Source organism: Haemaphysalis longicornis, unplaced genomic scaffold, assembly GCF_048455015.1.
Source record: "Haemaphysalis longicornis isolate Haplotype H1 unplaced genomic scaffold, Haemaphysalis longicornis Haplotype H1 scaffold_1, whole genome shotgun sequence".
Lineage (NCBI taxonomy): Eukaryota > Metazoa > Arthropoda > Arachnida > Ixodida > Ixodidae > Haemaphysalis > Haemaphysalis longicornis.
Genome location: NW_027526203.1, coordinates 432,029,476 through 432,051,808, shown reverse-complemented (window position 1 = coordinate 432,051,808; position 22,333 = coordinate 432,029,476). Strand labels below are relative to the sequence as shown.

Below are 22,333 nucleotides of genomic sequence, written 5' to 3'. Positions count from 1 at the left end.
TTCTCTTTTGGTGGCTGCATTTGATCAGCCGACACTTGGTACCACAGCAGCTCGCTTCATTGACTTCCCTCTTCGTCAAACTTGGGGTGATTCACAGAAAAGAGGGGGCACGTATAACCCGAGAACGCCTGGGAAAATGCATGTGCGTCACTATAACCACAAAAAGTAATCGTAGTTTGATCGCAACTGAAACTTGCAGTTGCTGTATGGACTCAAAAATATTTTGCTCGCTTGTATTGGTGTACACGTTCCTCACATCGCTGTTTAAGTTTGATGAACAAATGTGACATTTTTGATGCCTCTCAATCTGCATTTCACAGCAACAGCAACGCTAAAACCAGAATACACACTTGCCATTCAAAGAAAACCTCCAAAAAACAAGTGTAGGTGTTTATGTATTTATTTACTCAAAAAAACCTAAAACATACATTCAAACTAATTAAAAACAGGAAGTCAATGAAACGAAACAAAAAACGAAAATGGTGAACCTCACCTATAATTTACTTGTTCGCAAAAACAAAACACCGAGAAGTAGACTGACAACAGCAGTGCCAGCAACACCGGCCGACAAGGATGAAGCTCCATGCCCAAGGAGCGAGGTAAAAAAAAAAGACGTGACTGAAATCAAACTTATCAGTCATGTTTACAAAAAAAAGAAAAAAAAAGGAAAAGGTAGGAGGTAGGACGTAGCTGAAGTAGACACACAGACAGCATTTGCCCGTCACTTGTCGTTGCGAGTGACAGAAGAGAGCAGCTCGAAGTGGCACACAGAATCGTACAATCCTTTGACGGCAGCGCTGCTAAAATCGATCCTGGGACCTTGGGCAACGTCCGCTTTCAGACGGGAATTTACGTCTTCCGTTAGCGACTCGGCATGCAGACAGAGGCCGCGTGCTGCCTCGATCACATCCTCGCAGAGCTTCTTGTCAGGGACCTGCTTGTGCTGCGACACCGAGCCGGTGTCGCCGCTGCCAGGCTCGCCCAAACTGGACAGACTGCCTCCCGCACAAATCACCTGCACCAAAGGTTGCACACCTTAACGTGAAGACAAAAAAAATTGGCCGCATATCTGCTCCTTTCACTGCAAATGTCAACGAAAGACGGTAGTCTTTCGTTGACATTTTTCAAGTAAGTGCCTCCCTTTGCTTTCCCGCTCACCTCTCATGCTGTTCCTCCCTCATCGCACTCCTCCCAAGGTAAACACACTAGAGGTTTGCTCAAATCAATTTAAATTCACCGTGGGTGCCTCAATGCCAGCGCTGCCGTATGGCGGAGACACGCGTGAATCAAGGCAGCCGACTACAACCACGTTGCCCTTCTCCACGTGCGTTTCAAGCAGAACGTGGAAGCTATCTAGTGGAACCTTTTGTAACTGTTGCCGCTTGATTTCTTAAAATGCCACCAGAAGCTATTTCTTGTATTCACCAGGGAGGCACGCATGCAGGCAACCGTGTGAGTGCGCCGTCACTGGTTACGTCGGGTTGGACTCTACGGGATGGCGGTACTTGTCAGTGCTAAGCACATGATTTGTATTGGACGTTCCAAACTCTACCCCCCGAACGCAAAGTAAAGCCTCGAGTCCAGTGTGAGTGCAATTAATAACATCTCTGTTGACACCACTGTTGAGAATCAGGTTGAATCGGAGCAGACGACGCACGCCACTGGTTTTTTTCTTCGCGGCGTGCGGGCGCAGTGGCACAAGCCGCGCCATGTTCGTGGCGCAGCGGCCATGTCCGTGGCTGTTTACAGTGTTGTCAAGCAAAGAAATTGACAGCTAAACTTTTCAATGAATACCACCTATAGTGGTGCGGGCGACAGCAGGCGACGGAGTGATTTTTTTTTTCTGCAGTGGATGTAGTATATCATTTCACAAAAACCAAGCATCCATGAATTCTTTTTATAAAGGACACTGTAAATATCAATTATGTATTTATTTTCTGCCTTATATTTGCATAATGTCTTGTTTTTATCAAACAATGTTGACACGTGCGAACATTGAAACCGGAATAAAACGTTGAGATTTGGCTGTGTGGGTATGTAAGACTATTGCGCAGCTTTTGTTTCCCTTTGGCCAGGCGGCTGAATCGAGTCAGAGAGAGAGACAGACAGACAGACAGACAATTTAAAATTTTCGCATTTAAGTACCCCAAGAAAGAATATCGTCTTTAATACAACTTAGCTCAGTTTGAGAGAACTGGCATTTGGTAACCCACTCAGCTCCATTCCATCGTCTGAAACACATTTTTAACCCCTCAAATGTCAAAAAACTTCAAATGTCAAAAAACTTCTAAATTTCGCGCTACAGTGCCGTATTATGGGCAGGAGTGGCTTAGTATGGGCCAGCGCTGAAAACACAGTTATTGATGATTTCATGTTTATAACGCAAGGCCAACTGGGGCAAAGAGCGCCAGAACAGTGGTTATGTATGGAGGATGAAGATCTAAACACTAAGATCACTCAACAAGAACGAAAGTAAAATCAGTAAAAGACAATGAGGATGGCTGGTGTAGAAGGCCAGGTTGTGATTAGGCATGGCATAAAATTAGTTCCAATAATTTTACCTCTGCTAATTAGTAATTAAAAACACGCTGGACAGAAAACATGGTTTCGTCAGAGAGGAAACGGGCTGGGTGTAACGGGATGTTTAGTCTATACAGTTGTGGGAAGTGTTTCCGTCGTGTTGTGTGAAGTACCTTGCATTGAATGAGTATGTGAACTACAGATAAGGCCTCTCCGCACCTGGTACACAGAGGTCTTGAAGGCCCCGTGAGCAGGTAGGAGTGTGTTGCATGGGTGTGGCCTATCCGTAATCGAGCCAGGGTAACTTCATTGTGTCTGTTGTGTGTGTCAGTGCTGTATGCTCCCAAGAGAAGCTTTAAAATGAGTAGTTTAAACCACAGTCATCAGCGTGTTAACTGCACACTAGCATCCGAGTGATATGATAAAATGGAACTAGAGGCCCCACTACGGTCAGCCAGTCATATCGCACAGACAAGTTTCTGTGATGTAAGAAATCACTGGAAAGGGGCCAGGGAGTCGCCACTGATTGATTTTTTTTTTCTTTATTATGTGTATTCCTTATTTGAAGTTTGCGATAAAACTGACATCATCGTTATCGGTACAAAGCCACCATTTTAACGAGCCAAACTTGTATTTTGTCTTCATGGACCCCTTATCGGGACACAGAAGTGTGCGGTGAAGTCTAATCATTCGGTTCGGTTAATTTTTACAGCGACCAGGCCAGGTTTTAAGTTTTCTTTGCTAACGGACACGCACTCTTGCACGCGAAGGGATTGGGTTCAAAAGGGCCACTTTCCTTTCACCAACTTCCCTGCCACTTTGGCAAAGTCATCCGTGACAACACCACTGGCAAGTTCACAGGGCATCATTTAACCATTTCCAGCACATACAGCATAAACTGCAACTGCACAACTGAAAAAATGGTATTGACTGTGAAAAAGGCCGACATCAATAGTATTGTGAAGAGTAAGGATGCAGGGAGACAGTACATAAGGAAGTAGAGGACTTGTAAGGTAGGCTCCCCGCGTTCCTGGTTTAGTCTTTACAGGTTTTGAAATAAACAAGTTTTTGGATAAATAGCAAAAACAAATGCTTAAATGGATTAAAGGGGCACTGACACAAAATTTTGAAGGCGAGATAACGTCGGAGATAGATTGGTGGGAACACATATACATCATCTGCAAAATATCAGCGGCGAATACAGCCTAGAACATATTTAAAATCAATTTTGAAGTGTGCGAAACGCAACCGAGCAGCCAGCAGAGGACCACGCGCAATTGTAAATAAACAACATCCAAACACGTCACGAGTTTGTGTTTGCCGCTTCCGCACTACCGGCGTTTTACGCGGGCTCGCCCGGCTCGCCGCTCCAATCGGAGGGCCGGAGGGCGGAGCTTCTGCTCTCGAGAACGAACGACCTGATCCACGGCCGCTGGATGAGAGCGCACGCAAGGTGCGGCCTGCCGCGTCGCGCGGATTTCAACGGGCGAGGGCGTGAGTGGCGGTGGTTACGTTTGCCGCCGCTTGACTCCCTCGCGGCGCTAGCGTTCGGGGACTGGTTTCGGGACGGAGCGGGGCGGTCCCCGTAGGCGAGCGCTTGCACCGACTGAGAGAGACAGCCAGCGCACGGGTTTTAAAGATGTGTTTGTCCTTCCTGGGCTACTCAACCGCGAAAACTGTCTGTCCGTATGTATGTAAGTGTGCCAGTCTGTCGCTCGATCCAGCCGCCCGGCCGTGACTGAAGCAGCCAGAAGCTAAAATAATTCTTGAATGAGATATAGGCAATACATTTTAAATCTAACAAATCTAAAAAGATGCTCCATATTCGACAACATTGTTAAAAAAAGATAATATTCAACAAAAAGATAATAACCACCGGTTAGCTTTGTACAAAGCGTCTCACACACAGCACGTAAACCGCGTTGCACAGTTTAAAGCCGCAAGTTGATTAGTTACAGTTCAAGCGGCCGGTATTTGGTGGGACTTCATTCGTCCGAAATTTCAAAAATGTCACCTTTTCTCGGGAAACGCGGTGTCGACACACGGGAGAGCGATGAATATTTGCCGGCGACGGATTAAAGCTTGCCTAAAGACACTTCTTTGCAAAAACATGTTGGCCGGGCGGAATGCGCACCTCATAAAACGAGGACAGGCGATAGGATGGTCGAAAAAGGATTTGAAAAGACTAGACATTTTGCTATGCGTGTCTTTTTTTTTTTTTTATATACTCTTATACTGGCCCGATCATGTCTTGCCGCGCATAGAGATTTGGGTTGTTTTATTTTCGCAGGCACGACAATGCCTTTAAACGCGCTATGAAAACTTGATTACAGCTCGAGGTTGTATAGAAAGAAAAATAAATGCACCGTGCTGTGTTCAAGAAACAGTGCGTACGCGGTCCACGTTGCTAAGCATTTTTCAAACTTTGCGATGAGAACAAGCGCTACATCCTCCGTTATTTCACCGCCGATTTAAACCCATACGCATTTATCCCTGAAGCTAACGGCCGGGCTCCTGGAGCAGCACCAGTATGCGCTCAAATTAGCGCGCTCTAAAGACGTTGCGCTAGTTTTGATCTGTGAACACACTGCGCTTCAATTCGAATTAATTTTCGTAGCGTAGGAAAATTTTCACATACGTTGTTATTACGTCAGCTTTCTTTTTTGAGTACCCTAGCATAATCTCTACGTAATGCAACAAGTGCAATGCCTTGTATCTGCACAAATAATGCGTAATTCACGCAGTTAGAACAATTAATAATTATGATATTCAAGATGTACAATTGTTGGTTTAAAATAGCAAAGAAAACAAGAAAACGTGAAGTGGAAAAGCGGTGTTCGAATGCTTACGCATTATTAGGCAATTTTTGGAATTTCTGTACAATTTCGCTTTTTTCTTTCGTGTCCGGGCAAAAATTTAGCTTGCCAAGCTCGCCAAATATTTTTTTTTAAGTTTTTTGTCGACCCGGAAATCCCATCTGCTCTCCTTAATTTTTTTTACAGGCTACAGGGAAGAAGCAAAAATATCAGGTAGAAACTGGAATCGCTTTTCATTAAACTGTATATATATATATTATCAAAATAAAAAAGGGCTGACATGATATCAGTATTACTTCATAACTAAATAACGTGTAATCAAGCCATATGTGCCGTGAGATTAATACGAATTGTGGTGTTTTATTTAGTGCACGAGGAAAAACCTACATAAAAGTTGGTTACGTCTTAAACATTGAGAAGTGTTGGCACTCATAAATAACAAGCGCCGTCACAAAAACATTGTTTCTGCTTGTCGGGAATTTTAATATATTCTCTGCAGTCGCAGCTTGCAGACAAAACGTAAATCTCTGCCGTGCGTGAGGTCACAAAGAGCATGCCGGGCGACGTGAGACACAACGACACAGCAATGCAAGACAGAAGGCACACTATCAACGCGTAATATGCTGCTGCTGTGAACGGAATTTAACTTCCACCTTGACCAAATTAAGCTCGGCCGCCGCTAATCGTCTTTGTCTTTTAACAGGCGTAACATTAGTGCTGGTAAATGCCTTATGCGGAGCGTGGAACGCCGATGATAAGCCCACACTTCGAAATAAGCGGCCCAAAAGCCGGCGTCCCGCGGGCTGCGCTCACCGCAACCAGTCCCGGAACGGTGGCGCCGCCGCGGCAGCGATGGGTACTAGGCACCCTCACGCACGGCCGGACTGGAGCAGCGGCGAGAGCGCACTTTCATACGGCCTGCGCACCCAAGAAGGAACCAATACAGCAGATTCTTTACAGTGGGGGCGCTTCGAACCAACCCTCTGCCCTTCCAACCCGCCTTTCTGTTAGTCGACGCATCGCCTCTGGCCGAGCAGCTGTGTGTTTTTGACAGTGCGCTTCGCTGCCGGCGGGCCGCTCAGCCCGACCGGAGCGTGAATAGCAGAATCACGTTTAGCTAAGCGATAACCCTATCTCCCTCGACGGGAAATCATTCGCGTCACTGGTCGTGCCCTGTGCCTGTGCAAACCAAGACACCATCCGAAAGGAAAAATAAAAAATAAGAAATGATATTTCAGTCACGGAAAGTGCCGTGTTTATTTGCCTGTCTCACCATTTTCATATAATACAGTCGCTGATAAGATATGAAGGCCTCGCACATTTTTCTTCATGTGCCCCGAGTTAAAATGTTTCTTTCAATTTTTTGATTAGCCGCTTCCGAGTGATAATGTTAGGCTGTTTGACCCTATTAGACCGAAAATTCAGAAGGGGGAGGAGTCGCCTATTTTAATGACGCACATGTAAATTTACACGGACAGGTATCGCGTGTAGCCACGGCAGGGCTAGAGCAGTGGCAGGTGCGCGCGCGCCGCCGCTCTACCTACCCCGCGCGTGCTGTAGGTCAACCGGCGAGGGTTGGTCCGCAGCGACACGAACTAGCGGCGGTCAAAGGTGGGAACTATACCCGAAGCGCAGGCCGTATGAAAGTGCGCGCCCGCCGCTCCTCCAGCCCGGCCGTGCCTCACGCCGGTTTGGGAGCACGCGGCAGGCCGCACGTCAGTGCGCCTCTCATCCAGCGGCCGTGCCTGATCGTTGGCGGCGGAGGCGCCGTGATTTCGTCAGCTAATCGGGCAGCTGGCCGCGACCAAAGTTCTAGAGCGATTCCAGGCACTCTGTTTCTATTACTGTTTATTACCATTGGATGCGAAAACGCGCCGGAGGCACGAAAAGCCCACTGAGCTAGCCGCACGGTCGCTGTGCAGGCGGCGGCCACGGCCGCGAAGTGGCCCAGGCCGGCGCAGGTAGCTCGAGTGATAGCTTCTTACCGCTGCACGAAATTGTCCCCAAGTCCCGACCATAGTGGCTTACATGAGAAAGGAGTTAATGATGCGATGGCAGGTTGCATTAAAAATTGTCATCTGCACCGCTTACGAGAGCGGCACTCGAATATCCGCCGCAGTGCTGAGCCGAACACATCTGTAGGCGGACCTGTAGGCAGACCGGCCGGCTGCTCCCAGCGCGCGTCTTGCCACCCACCGTCTCGAGCGTCGCGCGTCGTTCTTTAGCCGCGGTAGCATTTGCACTCGCAGCGCCTGCGTCACATCCATGGTCGCTTTTTAATTAAGCTCCTCACGAGATCAGTACGTGGGGGCATTCGCAGAAACTGCCGTCGATGCGGATTCGACAGTGCTACGGTGGCTTTGCTCTGTGATATCCCTCCGACGGTCACGTGGTCAGCTTTGTTCACACAAAATCCACAAAATCCATCGTTTCGCGGCACTCGCTGAAACCGAAACTGCGACGGGCCGCATTGAAAATGCCTCTAATTAAACAACCGTCGCACGCTGAAGCAAATGAGGTTTCTACAGGTTATAAGTAGGTCACTAGCTACCTATCGCAACGAAAAAAACAAGATGCTAAATTTTTGTGTCAGTGCCCCTTTAAGCAACTACACAGCGTGTGGACAAAACAGGAGTGAAAAATTTAACTTCAGTGTCCCCTGAAATGATTGGCAAGCTTCTCCTGTACCTATGAAAATTGATGACACTGCGTAGCCACGATATGCGATAAAAGTCAAGGCGCCAATTTCGTCCGCCTACACGACCAACCGATCAAATTTGCAGTCGCACTACAGCTGCAGTGGCCCACAAGGCATGTTGTCAAAAAACTGCGAGTAGAAACATTAGTCGATATTTTACACTTGCTTTGAAAATTGCGCTTCCGTCATTCACTACAAGTCACCACGAACCAACTTCGTACCAGTCGGTTCTTTTTAGCTGCAATACACTGCCTATGCGCATCTACCCGCCAACCCCATAAACTAAAGTCCCTGCTAGGCATAGCCACCTCACGCGAAGCAGCACTACCAAACTGTTTACAGCCAAGCACAGGTGTCGCAAGCTAAGAATATTGACTGTATTTGCCAGAGTCCAACACGCATCCTTTTTTGCTGAAGTAGCCCTCCAATTTCTCAAATTGGAGGGCTACATTACAACCGGGCTCAAAACCAACATCAGCTCTAAAGCGACCATTATACGACTCCGCCAAAATTCCAAATCAACCCAATCAAAACAATCCGTCAACTTCACGTGAGTAAATTTTGGCACACCCATACCTCAATGGACATACCTTAGTTATCTGTAGCCCAACTTTCTGCTGCTGCAACTAGAATGCCGCGTCTAAAATTAGAAAGGTCAAGGCACTTAAAATCGGAAACCAGCTTTATTTCCAGCAGGAGCTGGATAAGCAAGTTTATGAATCACAAGTGATTTTTGCTGCCACAGTTGCACACGTCAAATACAATGTCTTCTGCCAGGTACGTGGTGTCATGTCTGCGCGGTAGAATCGGCGTCAAATTATTTTTGCCAAATTTCCTGCTTAAACTTACCTGCGCATTACAATTGGGGGCGCGTTAGAATGATGCAAATACGGTAAGGGGCAAAAAAATGAGAGACCCTGCAAGTTGCAACTGTCACCCATTCCAGTGCAGTAGTGCTCTCGCACTACATTCCCAGTAGAAAAAAGCTGCTGCTGTGGCAATTCAATCCCCTCCCCGGCCTGGAGAGTAATCTTGGGGAGACGACTTCGCGCCACTGATTGGGCATAAACGACAGATGGCTGCAGGTTGATGCTAGCTAACCTGAAAGTTTAAAAAGCAAACCAGATATGCATGCAGGAGGGCAGTATGTCTGTGCGGCATCTCTTGCACACGGACGCCTGTTGCAGACGGCTTAACATATACACACACGTACAGGCACCGTCAAAAGCGACTGGAACAAGGTCTTGTAAATTTACAGAAATTTCTTCTTCCAGAAACTGCCTGGCTCCATTGGTGTGCGTTTAAAAGAGTCATCCGAAATGGACGCAGCTTCCTGTAAACAGGTAATGGCTGTCATAAAGCCAGGAAGGCAAATATTTTGTGACATTCCCAAATCCTTGTTCCATTTTACTCACGAGGGCACCTGTACATACTGGCAATGAGTGGATCACCCAAGTAATATATAAAGTTCGAATCAAGGAGTGGAAACATTCATACTTCAAGCCACATCTATATGTCAAGAGAACTCTCTTTAGTCTTCCCCAGCAATCTGACAGTAATCGCAATAATGCAAGTCTTGTTCCGTGGGAACGAGCAGATGGCAGCACTACAAAGGAAACAGGCTCCACCACATTTGTCTCAGGCTGGTGGCAAACCACGGACCCACACGAACTTCAAAGCATCAATTGTGCAAGCCTGGCCTACATACAATAGGCTCGCGATATTTCAAACTCGAAGGGACACCAGGACTTTGTTTGAATTATCAGAAGTTCTCATAAATATGACTCGGGGCAACATACCAAGTTGTGTTGCAATGAAAGATTCATATATATTTGACAATACAATATTCGCACACAATGCTGAAGTGCCATTCATGCTTTGAAAAAAAAAAAAAAAAAATCTCGAATGAATGGCTGCTTTGTTTTTGCAGGAGAGTTCAAAACGAAGTTTTTGATGCCAGCGAGGGCAGCCAGTTTATTGCGAGAGTTTTCTGCACTGGCCAAAAACTTGCAGATCCGAGCAATAAGCTTAAAGGATGCAAATGTGGAGCGGCCCATTCAGCAGATGTTTTCTGGCAACGACAAGCAAAAAGTGGGAATTACCCGAATTTACGCAGTGGAGCAGTTTGAATTGAGCCACTTTACAATACACTGGAAACATAGCGGGCCAAGTTTGAATTATCCGAGTTTGAACTGTCGCGACTCTACTGTATTCACAAAACGTAAGAAGCATACTCACAGTGGGCTCTACATGTGAAAATGAGAATCCCCTCCGTGACTCCACCTGCATGCAAGAAGAAGTGGTGAGAAGTGGACTGTCATGAACAAGGGCAAAAAAAGAAAGCGGGGAAAAAAGACTTGGGAAAAAGAAATCACATAGAAGAGTACAGCCAAAACAGAAATAGAACACGACGGGAAAGAAGAGGACTTATGGGAGCTGCGATAAATGTTCTTACAGTGGTAAGCTGCTCAGGAGATGAGCTTCTAGGCACCGACGCAGGCTGCATGAAAGATCAGTGGTAAGAAGCATAGTGCACTAAACGAATGGGGAAAAAAAAAAAAAAAAAAAACAAGAAGAAAGTTGAAGGAGATAAAAATAGGTTCCCCTTCGTTTGAATTTGTCAGAGAATACAGCGACACAATGCCAAGAGTATGGGTAGAATTCAAGATGTCTAGTGGTTTAACACAGTAGCTTAATTGCAAGAACGGAACGGTGCAATCTTAACTAAAGCCTCAAGAGAGCCTGAAGCTTTGTTCAAACATGGGAGATATGTAAGTACAGGAAGCGCAGTGAAATGTGGGATTGTCACAAACCTGGACACAAAACTTTTTAAAGCAATCCTGCAATTGATTCCCCCACATACATTATACATGCACCCACACAACACAAGTACGCTTGGCTCTATTAATTAGCAGCCGCTTTTTAATCATTGTGCATGAATCCCTCGGCCTTCTCCGTCTCCTTTGTGTAACTCTTTTAGGGGCAAAGCACCCTTAGGGGCTGGGGTGTTGGAGTCTCCTCGCGTCGTCGTAATCGTAATTTCATGTACTCCCAGTAGTAAAGCACCAGGACACTCGTTTACGCCTCGTGCTGGAGCGCTTCGTGCTTCAAAGACAAGAGACTTTTACAGAAAAGCTGTATACTTCTACCTCCCAACGGTTTTATCTCTGTTGGCAAAAACGCCAAGGCACCAAGTATACACTTTTACAATGCATGCTTCGCCCCTCCCCAGGTTTCACATTAGCGGAGATGGCCCGGGAATTTTTTCTGTGCTGAATCTCCTGAAACAACCAGCAGAAACCTGCTGCTTTCCAGAGATCTGCAGAAGAGCAAGAACATACCGTCTCTTCTCCAGAAGCTGGAAACTTTAGTTCTCGCCCGCTAGATGAAGAGAGGTCACTGGCGTCTCCCTTGGGCTCGACCTCTGCTGATGGCTCCGGTGTCAAGCCGCTTTGCAAGGGGCTCGAGGTCACAGGTGGTTCGAAGATCAGGTTGTGGGTCTTTTTCCCCTGACGAGAAGAACTGCGCTTCTTCTCCACATACTCCGCTGTTTCCAGAAGGAGCGTCCAGATGCGCTTCTGGTCGCTGACGCTGGCCGCACCTTGGACGAAGGCTGCGAACTCATCAGCCCGCTTATAGTTGAGTCTCACGAGATCCTTAAGGATGCACTCGGCGATCTCCTCCTTGCTTTTGGCCTGGGATGCGCGGCGCTCGAAGCTGCCATCCCGATCTGTGAAAAGGAGCACTCTGTGAAGCAGCTTCAGCCTCTCACGACTCGGCTCGAAGAACAACCCGTAGTCCCGATCCCCCCTGGCGCAAGTGTTCAGGGCGTGAAGCATCCTCGCAGGGTCTTCTGGCCCGGTGTTTTCATCGCAGTCCAATTCTGATGGTGTCGCATCCATTTGGCTCCCCTGCAAGTGCAGCGGGTGCTTACTTATCATTTGGTTACTCGTTATTATAAAAAGTTTTTTTGAGAGAGAGAGAGAGAGAGAGTTGGTGTTCAAGTCTCGCAGCACAAGGGCTGAAAATTATTACACCCTTATCTGCCCACTGAGCTTAACAACAATGCGAAAAATGAAAGCATTAGAAATGGGAGCGGAATATAGTTCGACTCTGCTAATGTCACAATAGAATACAGACAATTGTTTGATCTGTTTGCGCAATATGCTTGTTCAATAACAGCTTCTACACAAGCGGTGCGATTCTCTGTCAAAGCCGCAAGGATGGTGCTCCTCTATCTTTTGCAACTGTCCCCTCTATTATTCATTCCAGTGCTGGCAATCCATGGGCGCTCTTACTTTTATAACCTTTGTTACCGTGACCTGCCTGGCTTAGTTAATACAAGGTTTTGCCCTCACACTGATAGAGAGGGGGGCGGAGACTTGTGTTGTTTCACTTGCACCCTTTGTTGCACCACACAATTGCACCATGTCGTTTCACTTGCGCAAACAATGGCGATGAAATGTCACTGCACATGCCCTGTTGCAGATAAAATTTGCACATGCCTAACATGCATCTTGCACCATGTGCAAGAGGTTAGGCGGGACAGGACGTCAGCTACCACATTCCACTTTTCTCGAAATACTCCATAGCTGCTGCACAATGGCTGCTGTGTGACCCAGCATAAATTGTGCACAAGACAACGCTAGTTCTCCTCGAGCAACGGCAGAATTACACATGTCCACCTTTAAAGGCCAGGCCTTGCACTCACTGGCAGGTCACCCTGGTTCTGGGACCACTTCAAACACGACACAACGAGACGTCCGTGGCAACATCTTGCGATCAACCTATTCCACTGCAAATGCCGTGAACACCTCGTCGTTGTAGATTACTACTCGCGGTTTCCCGAAGTAGTGTACATCACTTTCACGACTAGTGTAGCAGTAATAAAGGCGGTCAAGAGTTGCTTCGCGTGGCACGGGATCCCTGATGTCGTTCGGACGGACAATGGACCCAAATTTTCATCAAACGAGTTTGCAAAATTTGCTCAAACGTGCGGTTTTCGCCATGAAACCAGCAGCCCGCACTACCCGCAAAGCAATGGGGAGGCGGAACGCACCGTATGGACGGTAAAGAACCTTCTGGAAAAAAGCGATGACCCGTACCTGGCACTCCTGTCCTATCGTGATACACCGGGACCATCCAGGTTTTCCCCAGCCCAGCTTCTGATGGGACACAATCTTCAGGCCCGACTTCCGAGTCTTCCAGAACGCCTGAGCCCACATACCCCAACTCATCGGGAGTTCAAGGATAGGGATGCTGCCTATAAAGCCCAACAAGCCAAGGCATTCAACTCTCGACACCGCGCTAGTCCGTTGCCGCCTTTAACAGCCCGTGACCGTGTATGGGTGAAGGACCTAAACTGCCCGGCGACACTCCTCAGCCCAGCTCAAAGGCCTCGTTCATTCGCGGTCGAAACACCAAGGGGCGTCGTGCAAAGAAACCACCGCCACTTCGTACGGTTCCAGCCCGACGCAACACTGGACTCGGCATCACACGAGGGAGAAGAGTGGACAGGACATGAGGAAGAAGAAAGTACTGGAAGATCGCCAACTTCTGGGACAGTTTCTGTTCCTGATTCTGTGCGGTCTCCAGGCAGCTACCGCACGAGATCTGGCCGAGTGGTCCAGCCCCCGCAAAGATTGAACTTATAGCGTTCGAGCGTACACCTTTGTTATAGTCTAAGAGGGGAGATGTAGGGGCCGCTGGCCACTCTGACACGTGTGAGCGAAAGCGCCTGACGTGGAGCGCGTGCTCCAAGGCTGTCGGGAAGAAAGAGTTCCATTCTTGCTGCTGAACGGGTCGGTCCTCTCTCTCATGGGCTCCGAACACAATACGCTGCAGACTGCGTAAATTTCAGTACATTGAAGAAGCACTAACGCGCAAAGTTTATTTAAAAGTGATATGGTTCTAATAAATGAGAAGAGGTAATTATGGATGTCAGGCGTTCCGCGGCAGAAATTTTAAATTAGTTTATTGTCGCAATCTAAAGAGGCCGCTCTTTGACGTTGAATGTAGAAATGACCCGGGCAGTCACATGAACAAAGCTTGCTACTGGTCGAACTAGAAGTGGTCTGCCGGTTCCTTCTTGGAGATATGCCTATTACTCGAGAATAAAACCGACAAGCTAGTGCACGGCAGAAATATTAGCACAACGTAGAAAGTTCATTAGCTCGGGCTTTTGAGCCTCTTGACCCGTTTCGCCCTATCTGGGTCCACCACCCCAAAGGCGTCGTCCCAACCTCAGTAGGACGTCCATTCAGAACGGCCACCTGCGGCTAATCCTTAATTGAACTAGGAAGAAAAGGGCCGCCCTTAGGAGCCTTTCAAGCTCACGCCATGGCTGGTGTCTTAAAAATGACGCCCCCCGCTGTACTAGCTTACTGAAGGCAAGAATGGTGTTGTAGTTCATTACGGGCACCACGCTGGCCAGTCTTAATTCGTGCGATATAGCTTATACGCTAGAAGGCACTCACAAGAGCAAAAAAGAAATTTGGTGACAACAGTGCTCCGTCGTTGCACGAGCAGTGAAACGCAGATCAGCAAAAACGAAACAAAAAGTTGACCACACAGGACGAGCGCTGACCAGCGCTGGCGGTCTGTTCTTTTTGTCTCGTCTTTGCTGCGACGCTTAATTACGGCACAGAGGCATACTTTTTACCTCACGGTGCAAGAGCTGCTTCTGGGTGGCGGTCCCGCAACTTGGCCACTTGGCCGCGTACACCACAGAACAGGATTTTCGAACACCGCGTGAACTGAAATGAAACCGCCGCGATTCTGGATGTGGATGCGACAGCAGTCGGAGTAGCGGCTCTGTTTGGCTAGCTTTCTCCATCTTTCTCTATCAAACACAAACTCTTTTCTTTTTTTTTCTTCGCCAGAGCTAATAAAACTTGTAACTTATATTTAAAAAACACTGTACATTAGGTATATTAATATATCAGCATTAGCGCGTAAATAAATTTTGTGTGGTCGTCAACGTCATAATGTTAAACAAGGCAGCGTCTCGTGCCACACGAGTGGCACAAGACAACAAAATAGAACAAAACAACCATTGAATCTTTTTTTTTTTTAATGCGATAGATTGCCCTACGGCATAACAGGGAGATTTAAAGGTACAACACTGACTGCACCAAGTTCTGTGGTGTCGGTGCAGTGCAGCAGCGTGGTTCCGCGGTGCCGTGCATCACGGCTGCACCGTGTTTACAATCGAGCGAGGTGCAGGCATAGTCGTCTGCTAATCATCCTCGCCTGTCGTCCTCTACAACTGGATGTTTACGGCCATATGGGTTGCGTCGTACGCATCAACGGCGACGCTAAGTTCGTCCCGCGTATCTTCGAGCTCGAAGGGCATTTTCACGCGGTCGCCGCAACTGCCGGTAGCCGCCTGCCAACCCGCAACGCCCCAACGCTCACGGCACCGAATCGCTGCACCTCCTCCGTAGCAGGTGCAGCGGTTCTCTGCACCGCGGCGGCACCGCTGCTGCACCATAAGCAATCGAGCGACGCGGTGCACGGCACCATTCCTGCAGCGGCGAATCAAGCGCTTTGGTGCAGCGCACCGTGCAACGGTGCAGGCGTTGCAGAGAATCGCGTCTGATTAATCGAATGGAGCTCTTAGTTGAGCCAGGGGCGAGTTTTGTCCCTTTTGCGTCCCTTTCAAAAGTGTCCCTTTTGGCGAGCCCTAATTGGCGAAAAGCAAACAATCGGAACTGACGTTAACGCAAGCGCGGCAAACCTACTTGTCACAATGAAAGGGACTCAAAAGGGACGTTTTCAAAAGGGACAGTTACGCGAATACTGCCCCGGCAAACTGCTTAACCGGAAGTATGTCACGATGAAGGGGACGCAAAAGGGACGTTTTCAAAAGGGACAGTAAGGACCGTTGCTATAAACAAAAAACCCTCACACCACCCGGGGACGTTTACCTGAGCAACGTGGTTGGTTGGATGAGTTTTTGAGGAGTGTAACGGGCGGATAAAGTATCTGTACGCGGAAGAGTGAAACCATGAGTGTTTGTACCTGCCTTTGTAACAGGAGAAAAATAAAAATTCCTTATATATAGCGGCACAGGACCCAGCCCATGCCGTCTCCGCCGCGTGAAGATACTACGCTGCGTGTTCAGAGAACAAGGCCACCGGGCGGCTTTTTATTTTTCTCTCTCGTAGTAGGCCTCTGGCCCCTCACCGGAGAAATTCTAATCCCGAAACTTCTCAACGCGTTAATCCCCTGACGTGTATTTAAAGCCAACTCAGAAGGCACGTGCGCATTCGCGTTCGCACGTAGGCACAGGACCCAGCTCATGCCGTCTCCGCCGCGTGAAGATACTACGCTGCGTGTTCAGAGAACAAGGTTACGGTATGTGCCCCCGGGCGGCTTTTTTTTTTTTTTTAATGCGCCCTACACCCTGCCGACAACACCAATCGATCGCCTGTGCACCTACCGGGACGTGCTCGACTAATACAGAGGCGAAAGACGGAAGTACCCTGCAGCCAACCCCTCGCTGACCAAAAAACAAGAAGTTGCATGGAGGCGTCTTCAGACTAATACATATCCCAACCCAGGCCTCTACAGGCACTTCCACCCAGAAATTCGTGACGGTAAATGTAAGCACAGCCCCCAGCTTGCAAGTTTGGCACACACGCTTTGGGAATGCCCTGCTATACAAAGAAAAAACTTCAGCAATACAGAGGGAACATTTATTATCCACACCAACGAGCAGTGGGAGACCGTGCTGCTTAGCGAGGACCCTGTCATCCAGCGTTGGTTGGGCCGTCCAGAGGGCCGAAGATGCCGCTAGGAGCCAAGACATCCTGGCCGTCGTCTGAAGCACACCGGCCGTAACTAGGCCTTTCCTCTGGACACAATAAAGTTACTTCCTCCTCCTCCTCTCGTAGTAGGCCCCTGGCCCCTCACTGAAGGTATTCTAATCCCGAAACTTCTCAACGCGTTAATCCCCTGACGTGTATTCAAAGCCAACTCAGAAGGCACGTGCGCATTCGAATTCGCACAGAGGCACAGGACCCAGCTCATGCAGTCTCCGCCGCGTGAAGATAATACGCTGCGTGTTTTGTTACGATATGTGCCCCGGGCAACTTTTGATTTTCCGCCTCGCGTGTAGAAACACCGTGGTTCGAATCCCGGTGCCGGACAATCCCCCCCCCCCCCAAAAAAAAAAAAAAAAAAAAAACTCGCAATTCTGGAATTGCAGTTGGGGCTTGGGGCACTTGGGGTGCGGCCTGACCCCGGCGACCATTGCCGATAACGCGCTCCCTCACTAGAGCAAGATTGGCCACCCTGGTGTAGTAACGCGAATACGCCAATAAACCCACGGCCCTCAGTCTCCAGTGGCTGCGAAGCAAATGACCACGGCGGTGGTCAGACCTGTGACGCTGCAGGGGGTGCTAAGAATCCCTGGACCCGGACAGGCCGCCATTGAACTAGGATTCAGTATCTCACTCAGCTCCATTAGAGCCACAAAAGATGTTTTTTTAACAAAAAAAAAGCAAGAATTATTTAAAAACTTTCAAAATTTGCGCCGCGCGGACGTGTTATGAGCAAGAATGACGTCATACGGGCCAAAAATAAAACAAAATTTTCAGTGCGTTAACTGCACGTTAGCATTCAAGTGATGCGGTCAAATGGAACTAGAGGCCCCATTAAAGACGTCCAGTCATGTGTCTTCGCGACAGGTGAGTTAGGTGGCCGCCAATCGCACAAACAAGGTTCCGTGACCAGGGCCGTACCCAGAGGGGGGGTTTGGGGGTTCGAACCCCTCCCGAAATCTTTTCCAGGCAGCACGTAAACAATACTTACTGTTTCTTTCAGCAAAACTACCCCCTTCCCAAAATTCATACCCCCCCCCCCCCCCGAAAAAAATTTCTGGGTACGGCCCTGCCCGTGACGTCATAGAAAAGATGCGAGAAATTGGCTAGGGGGGCGCGACTGCTTCACACGTTTTCTTTAATATCTCGGTTATTTGTTCGAAGATTGCGATGATATTGGTATCATTGTTATCGGGACTAAGCAGTCTTTCTAATAAATCCAACTTGTATTTTGTCTTCGTGGCTCCTTTAAAGGGACAGGAAGAGAGCGGAGTGGGTCAGGGAACAAACGCGTGTTAAGGACATACTGGTGGAAATTAAGAAGAAGAAATGGACGTGGGCAGGGCATGTAATGCGCAGGCAAGATTACCGTTGGTCATTAAGGGTAACAGAGTGGATCCCTAGAGAAGACAGGGGGCGGCAGAAAGTTAGATGGGCGGATGGGATCAAGAGCAGGGACAAATTGGTCACAGTTGGCACAGGACTGGGGTAATTGGAGAATAATGGGAGAGGCCTTTGCCCTGCAGTGGGCGTAGATAGGCTGATGATGATGATGATATTACGTTGCTAAAACACTTCGAGGCTTTCAGTCGGGGAACCCAGGTTTGGATTAAATTAGAGCCTTACTCATCTGCGTCTGATATGTGCGAGAAATTGGCTATTGGGCAATTGAATGATCGGCAAAAAGAGAAGTCTCGCGGGGCCCGCTAGCAAACGTCAGCGGTGCTTCCTGCAGACGTTCGTGATTTCGGGTGGCTGGAGAGCCCTGCCGACGTGCGACCGCCTTGCAGCATTTGGTGTGGTTCGCTCCGCCCGGTGCCCGCAATGCGGACGCACTGAGACGCTAGAGCATGCTCTATTTGAGTGTCGTGTGGCCGGTGCACATTCTGGGTTTTACTCAGCAGAATGTTTGAGCTTAGGCTGGGAGCTCACACGAAATCGAAAGATCCATTCGTCAGCTTTCTGCTGCGTGTGGGTGCCTTTGTTGTGTGGCGCCTAGCCGCCTTGCAGGCACGACCGCAGCGTGCCATGAATCCCATATGTTGTGGCGCGTTCGGAAAATGGCCATAGCTAGAGCACCTGCAGCATGAGCTGGTGGCGCTGGGTTAAGAATCTTTCCTCGGGCGTTGGTCGACTCGCTTTATAAATGTTACCAATAACACCGTGCAATGGTACGTGTCGTGCCTTAAACCCATTGCATTGAGGGGAAAGAGGAAGAGGGCAAGGAGGCCGGGCAATTGTTCTGGGTGGCTTGGGGAGAGGGGCTGGGGCAAGTTCCCCCTTCTCACTCACCTGCCGACGCCCATGTGTATGTGTCCACTTCCACCGAGGAATTTCATGCAAACAGCGACGTCGCCGTAGTGCGATGGCACTTAGATGTGCCACTACTGAAAAAGCCGTGCTTTCGAAGCATCTGAGCCGTCGTGAGCGAAAGAGTGCGGAAACAGCAAGAAAAACGAGGGCTAGCCCCGTCGTACGCGACGCCAAGGCGCTGCGGGCTAGGGCAACGTGCCTGGTCTTCCTCGTCCTCGCATGAAAGAGCAGGCTTACGCTCTCTTGGCCAAGGCGTCCTTGGCTAGGCTGTCAGCATATTTTTCGTTTCCCGCTACACCGACGTGCGACGGGATTCACTGGAATTGCACGGTGAAGCTTGAGCCGCCTTAGTAGAACTAGGGATCGCTAACAGGTGAAGCGCACGCGTGTTATAAAACCCTGCAGCCATATATACACTCAAACCCGGCTATAACGAACCCTGATAGAACGTTATCGAAACAAATCAGTAACGAAAATACACGCGAAACGTATTTCTTATAACGAAGTTCCAGCTGATATATCAACTCGGCGCGCCTAGAATTGCCTCCGAAATGCATGGTCCGGAGCGACGGTTGATGGGTCGCGATTGAAATGTTCAGCATCGCATTGAGCGATGTGACGCCCGACACTTTCCGTAACTGTTTTCGACGCACGGGAATCACGACGGAACATTAGTACAATAACTGTTGGTCTCTCTTCTCTCGTGCAGGCGCTGCTGCTGCAGCAGCTTTCCGACCTGGGGGCGGACCAAGACGGCAGCATCGGCGAACTGTGGGAAGATATATATGTCGCCAACGTTCTCGATGCTGTACCGAAAGGAGTGTCCTTCGAGATCTTGAGTGTCGACAATATATGACGTTGCCATCACTGTGAGCCCCTCGGACGGAGGCACCGTCGCCGAAGTCATGACAGCTGGTGCTGCTAAAAGCACCGAAGAGGCGGAGGATGTCAAGCCGTCCGACGCTTCTTTCGGCAGCTGGATGACCTCCGCCAATATTGCTTCGATATTGCGGGACACAGACTCGAACTGGTGCAAATGATGTCCCGTGTAGAGGATTCTCTGCTTGTTGACGCCGCCAAAATGAAAGTGAAAACTATAATCACCGCTTTTTTTTTTTTTTTTGAGAAGTGGGCATTTGAGGCGGAAACGGCGGAAAGTAGCTAGCTTTATGGCTTGCAATAAATATGGATTGTTTTGTGTATGGTAATGACAAAGTTTATTGAGTTCGTTCCTGCATGCGTGGGGCGGTCCCGAGCATTGAGAACTCGTAACAAAAACTCATTATTGGCGGATTCGGCTACATCGAACTATCGGATAGCGGCGCATAACGGGTTTGACTGTGTTTCCTTTTTGCATAGCTTTTTTTTCCTCCATGCCTTTTTGGTTTCGCTATGTGCTATGTTTAGCTATCGCAGTGCCTATTCTGTGGACCAGTCCACAGGATAGTGTTCAGCTTTATTCTGTGGACCAGTCCACAGGATAGTGTTTAGCTTTATTCTGTGGACCAGTCCACAGGATAGTGTTCAGCTTTATTCTGTGGACCAGACCACAGAATAATGTTCAGCTTTATCCTGTGGACCATTTGAGGCGGCGCTTGGCGGTGCTGTTCGGCGCGGTCGTGTCGTGCAACATTTTTTTTTTTTTTTAGATACTTATTTCAGTTTCGTAACTGCGCCGACTGTGCCTTCCCGGGTGGGCGCTCTGGTCGCGAGTTGGAGGGACTTTAGGCGGCTGCGTTGACGGCGTGCGCCGGTCCGCTGAGCTCTAAGTTGCGGTGTGTAGTTGCGTGTCTGCTCTACAAGTTTCTTCTTTTCGCTTGCGTTTGTCTTTACCCTTGTGCGAGAACTTTGCCTCTTCAGTGCATTCGGTTGTACGAGGCGGACGAAAACGTTTCGTGACTCTGTAAACACGCTGTTTTCTTTCATGTACTGTCTTTGCGCCCCGACCTACCTCACAGCCGGCTGTACGAGCGGATAATAATAATAGGAATCTTTATTTACAGGAACAGTACATATAATTTCCCAGCCCACTTAAGCAGCTGACGCTTGTGAGATGGCTGAGCACATGCATTGTGCATGGGGCACATGCTTATGTCTTTTGCAAAATGAACGAGGAGGAAATCTCTTGCTAAAATGCTTTTAATAAAACCAAGCAGCCTAATGAAGAAAAACCGAAAAATTCTTAATGCTATCACCGTCGGCAGGCGCGCATGCGTGTTCTGCCCCTTTCGATCGTTTACCGCCGGTGCAACTACACGATGCTCCTATGCGGTTCGGCCACAGCTCCCATGCCCCAGTTACTTCTGTCGGCACCTACTTCTTTTTAGGGGCCGAGCCGCTTAGGGGCTGGGGCTGGCATCTCCCGTCGTCGTAATCGTCCTCTCATGTCACGGTGCTACAACACCCGGACACTCGTTTACGCCTCGCGCTAGAGCGCTTCGTAACGCGTAATTAATATGCAGTGCCCGGAGCTTACGTGGTTACCAATTTTAGAAGAATTGTCTTCTTTCGATGTGTATGATAGTTTTTGACCCCCAAAGTTCGGTGAGCGGGTTTTAAACCGACACTGATGTGTTTTAAGCCAGCGTACGTCGTAGTCATTCACGTGCCTGTTTGTTCTATATGCAATAAAGAAAAAAAAGCATAGTAAAAAAAAGAAAAACACAGAGACTCTCCTTTACGCCTCGAGCTAGAACGCTTCGTGCTTCGAAGACAAGAGACTTTTACAGCAAAGCTGTATACCTCTATCCCCCCCCCCCTCCCCGACGGTTTCAACTCCGTTAATCAGAACAGCATTCCCCTTTACGCACAGCAAGCGATGCAGGTAGCGTAATGTCGTCGTCAGGCATTTAGTACACAGCATAACAGAACACACGAAATCAACAAAGACTTCCGAAGCGGCGAGCCCTACGTTCCACACCACGACGACCACGATGCGGCGAAATGCGGCCGAGTTCACGTTCACAAAAATTAGGCGGGCAAAGAAACGTCTTCAACTCCCGATGACATGATGCCGACCGTTTTAACGCTACAGGACGCTCAGTTTGTGCCGTATTTGTCTCACGCGAACTTTGTAATATGTAGTCGCAATGTTTATTATAGAACAACAAGCTTGGCGTGGCTTCAGTTGACTTCGGGGCAGGCTTGCTAAAAAAATGTTG

The 22,333-nt window shown here is 48.6% G+C and overlaps 1 protein-coding gene across 2 annotated transcripts; it reads right to left on the bottom strand.

Moving 5' to 3' along the window:
* Positions 1–382: 382 nt before the first annotated feature.
* LOC144155728 (uncharacterized) lies at positions 383–11,966 on the bottom strand. Of its 2 annotated transcripts, XM_077687340.1 has the most exons (4): positions 11,376–11,966; positions 10,490–10,534; positions 10,273–10,317; positions 383–1,015 (listed from the first exon to the last, which is right to left on the bottom strand). In XM_077687340.1, the coding sequence occupies exons 1-4, from the start codon at positions 11,934–11,936 to the stop codon at positions 722–724; spliced, it is 945 nt and encodes a 314-aa protein (XP_077543466.1). In that variant the 5' UTR covers positions 11,937–11,966; the 3' UTR covers positions 383–721. The 2 variants fall into 2 exon arrangements, with proteins under 2 accessions (XP_077543466.1, XP_077543467.1); XM_077687341.1 differs by lacking the exon at positions 10,490–10,534.
* Positions 11,967–22,333: the final 10,367 nt, after the last annotated feature.

Coding starts and splice junctions, on each gene's coding strand:
- LOC144155728 (XM_077687340.1), bottom strand. CDS start 11,936: ATGGATGCGACACCATCAGAATTGGACTGCGATGAAAACACCGGGCCA. Junction 10,535..11,375: donor CAGCTTCTGGAGAAGAGACG/GTATGTTCTTGC, acceptor TCTTTCATGCAG/CCTGCGTCGGTGCCTAGAAG. Junction 10,318..10,489: donor CTCCTGAGCAGCTTACCACT/GTAAGAACATTT, acceptor TCTTGCATGCAG/GTGGAGTCACGGAGGGGATT.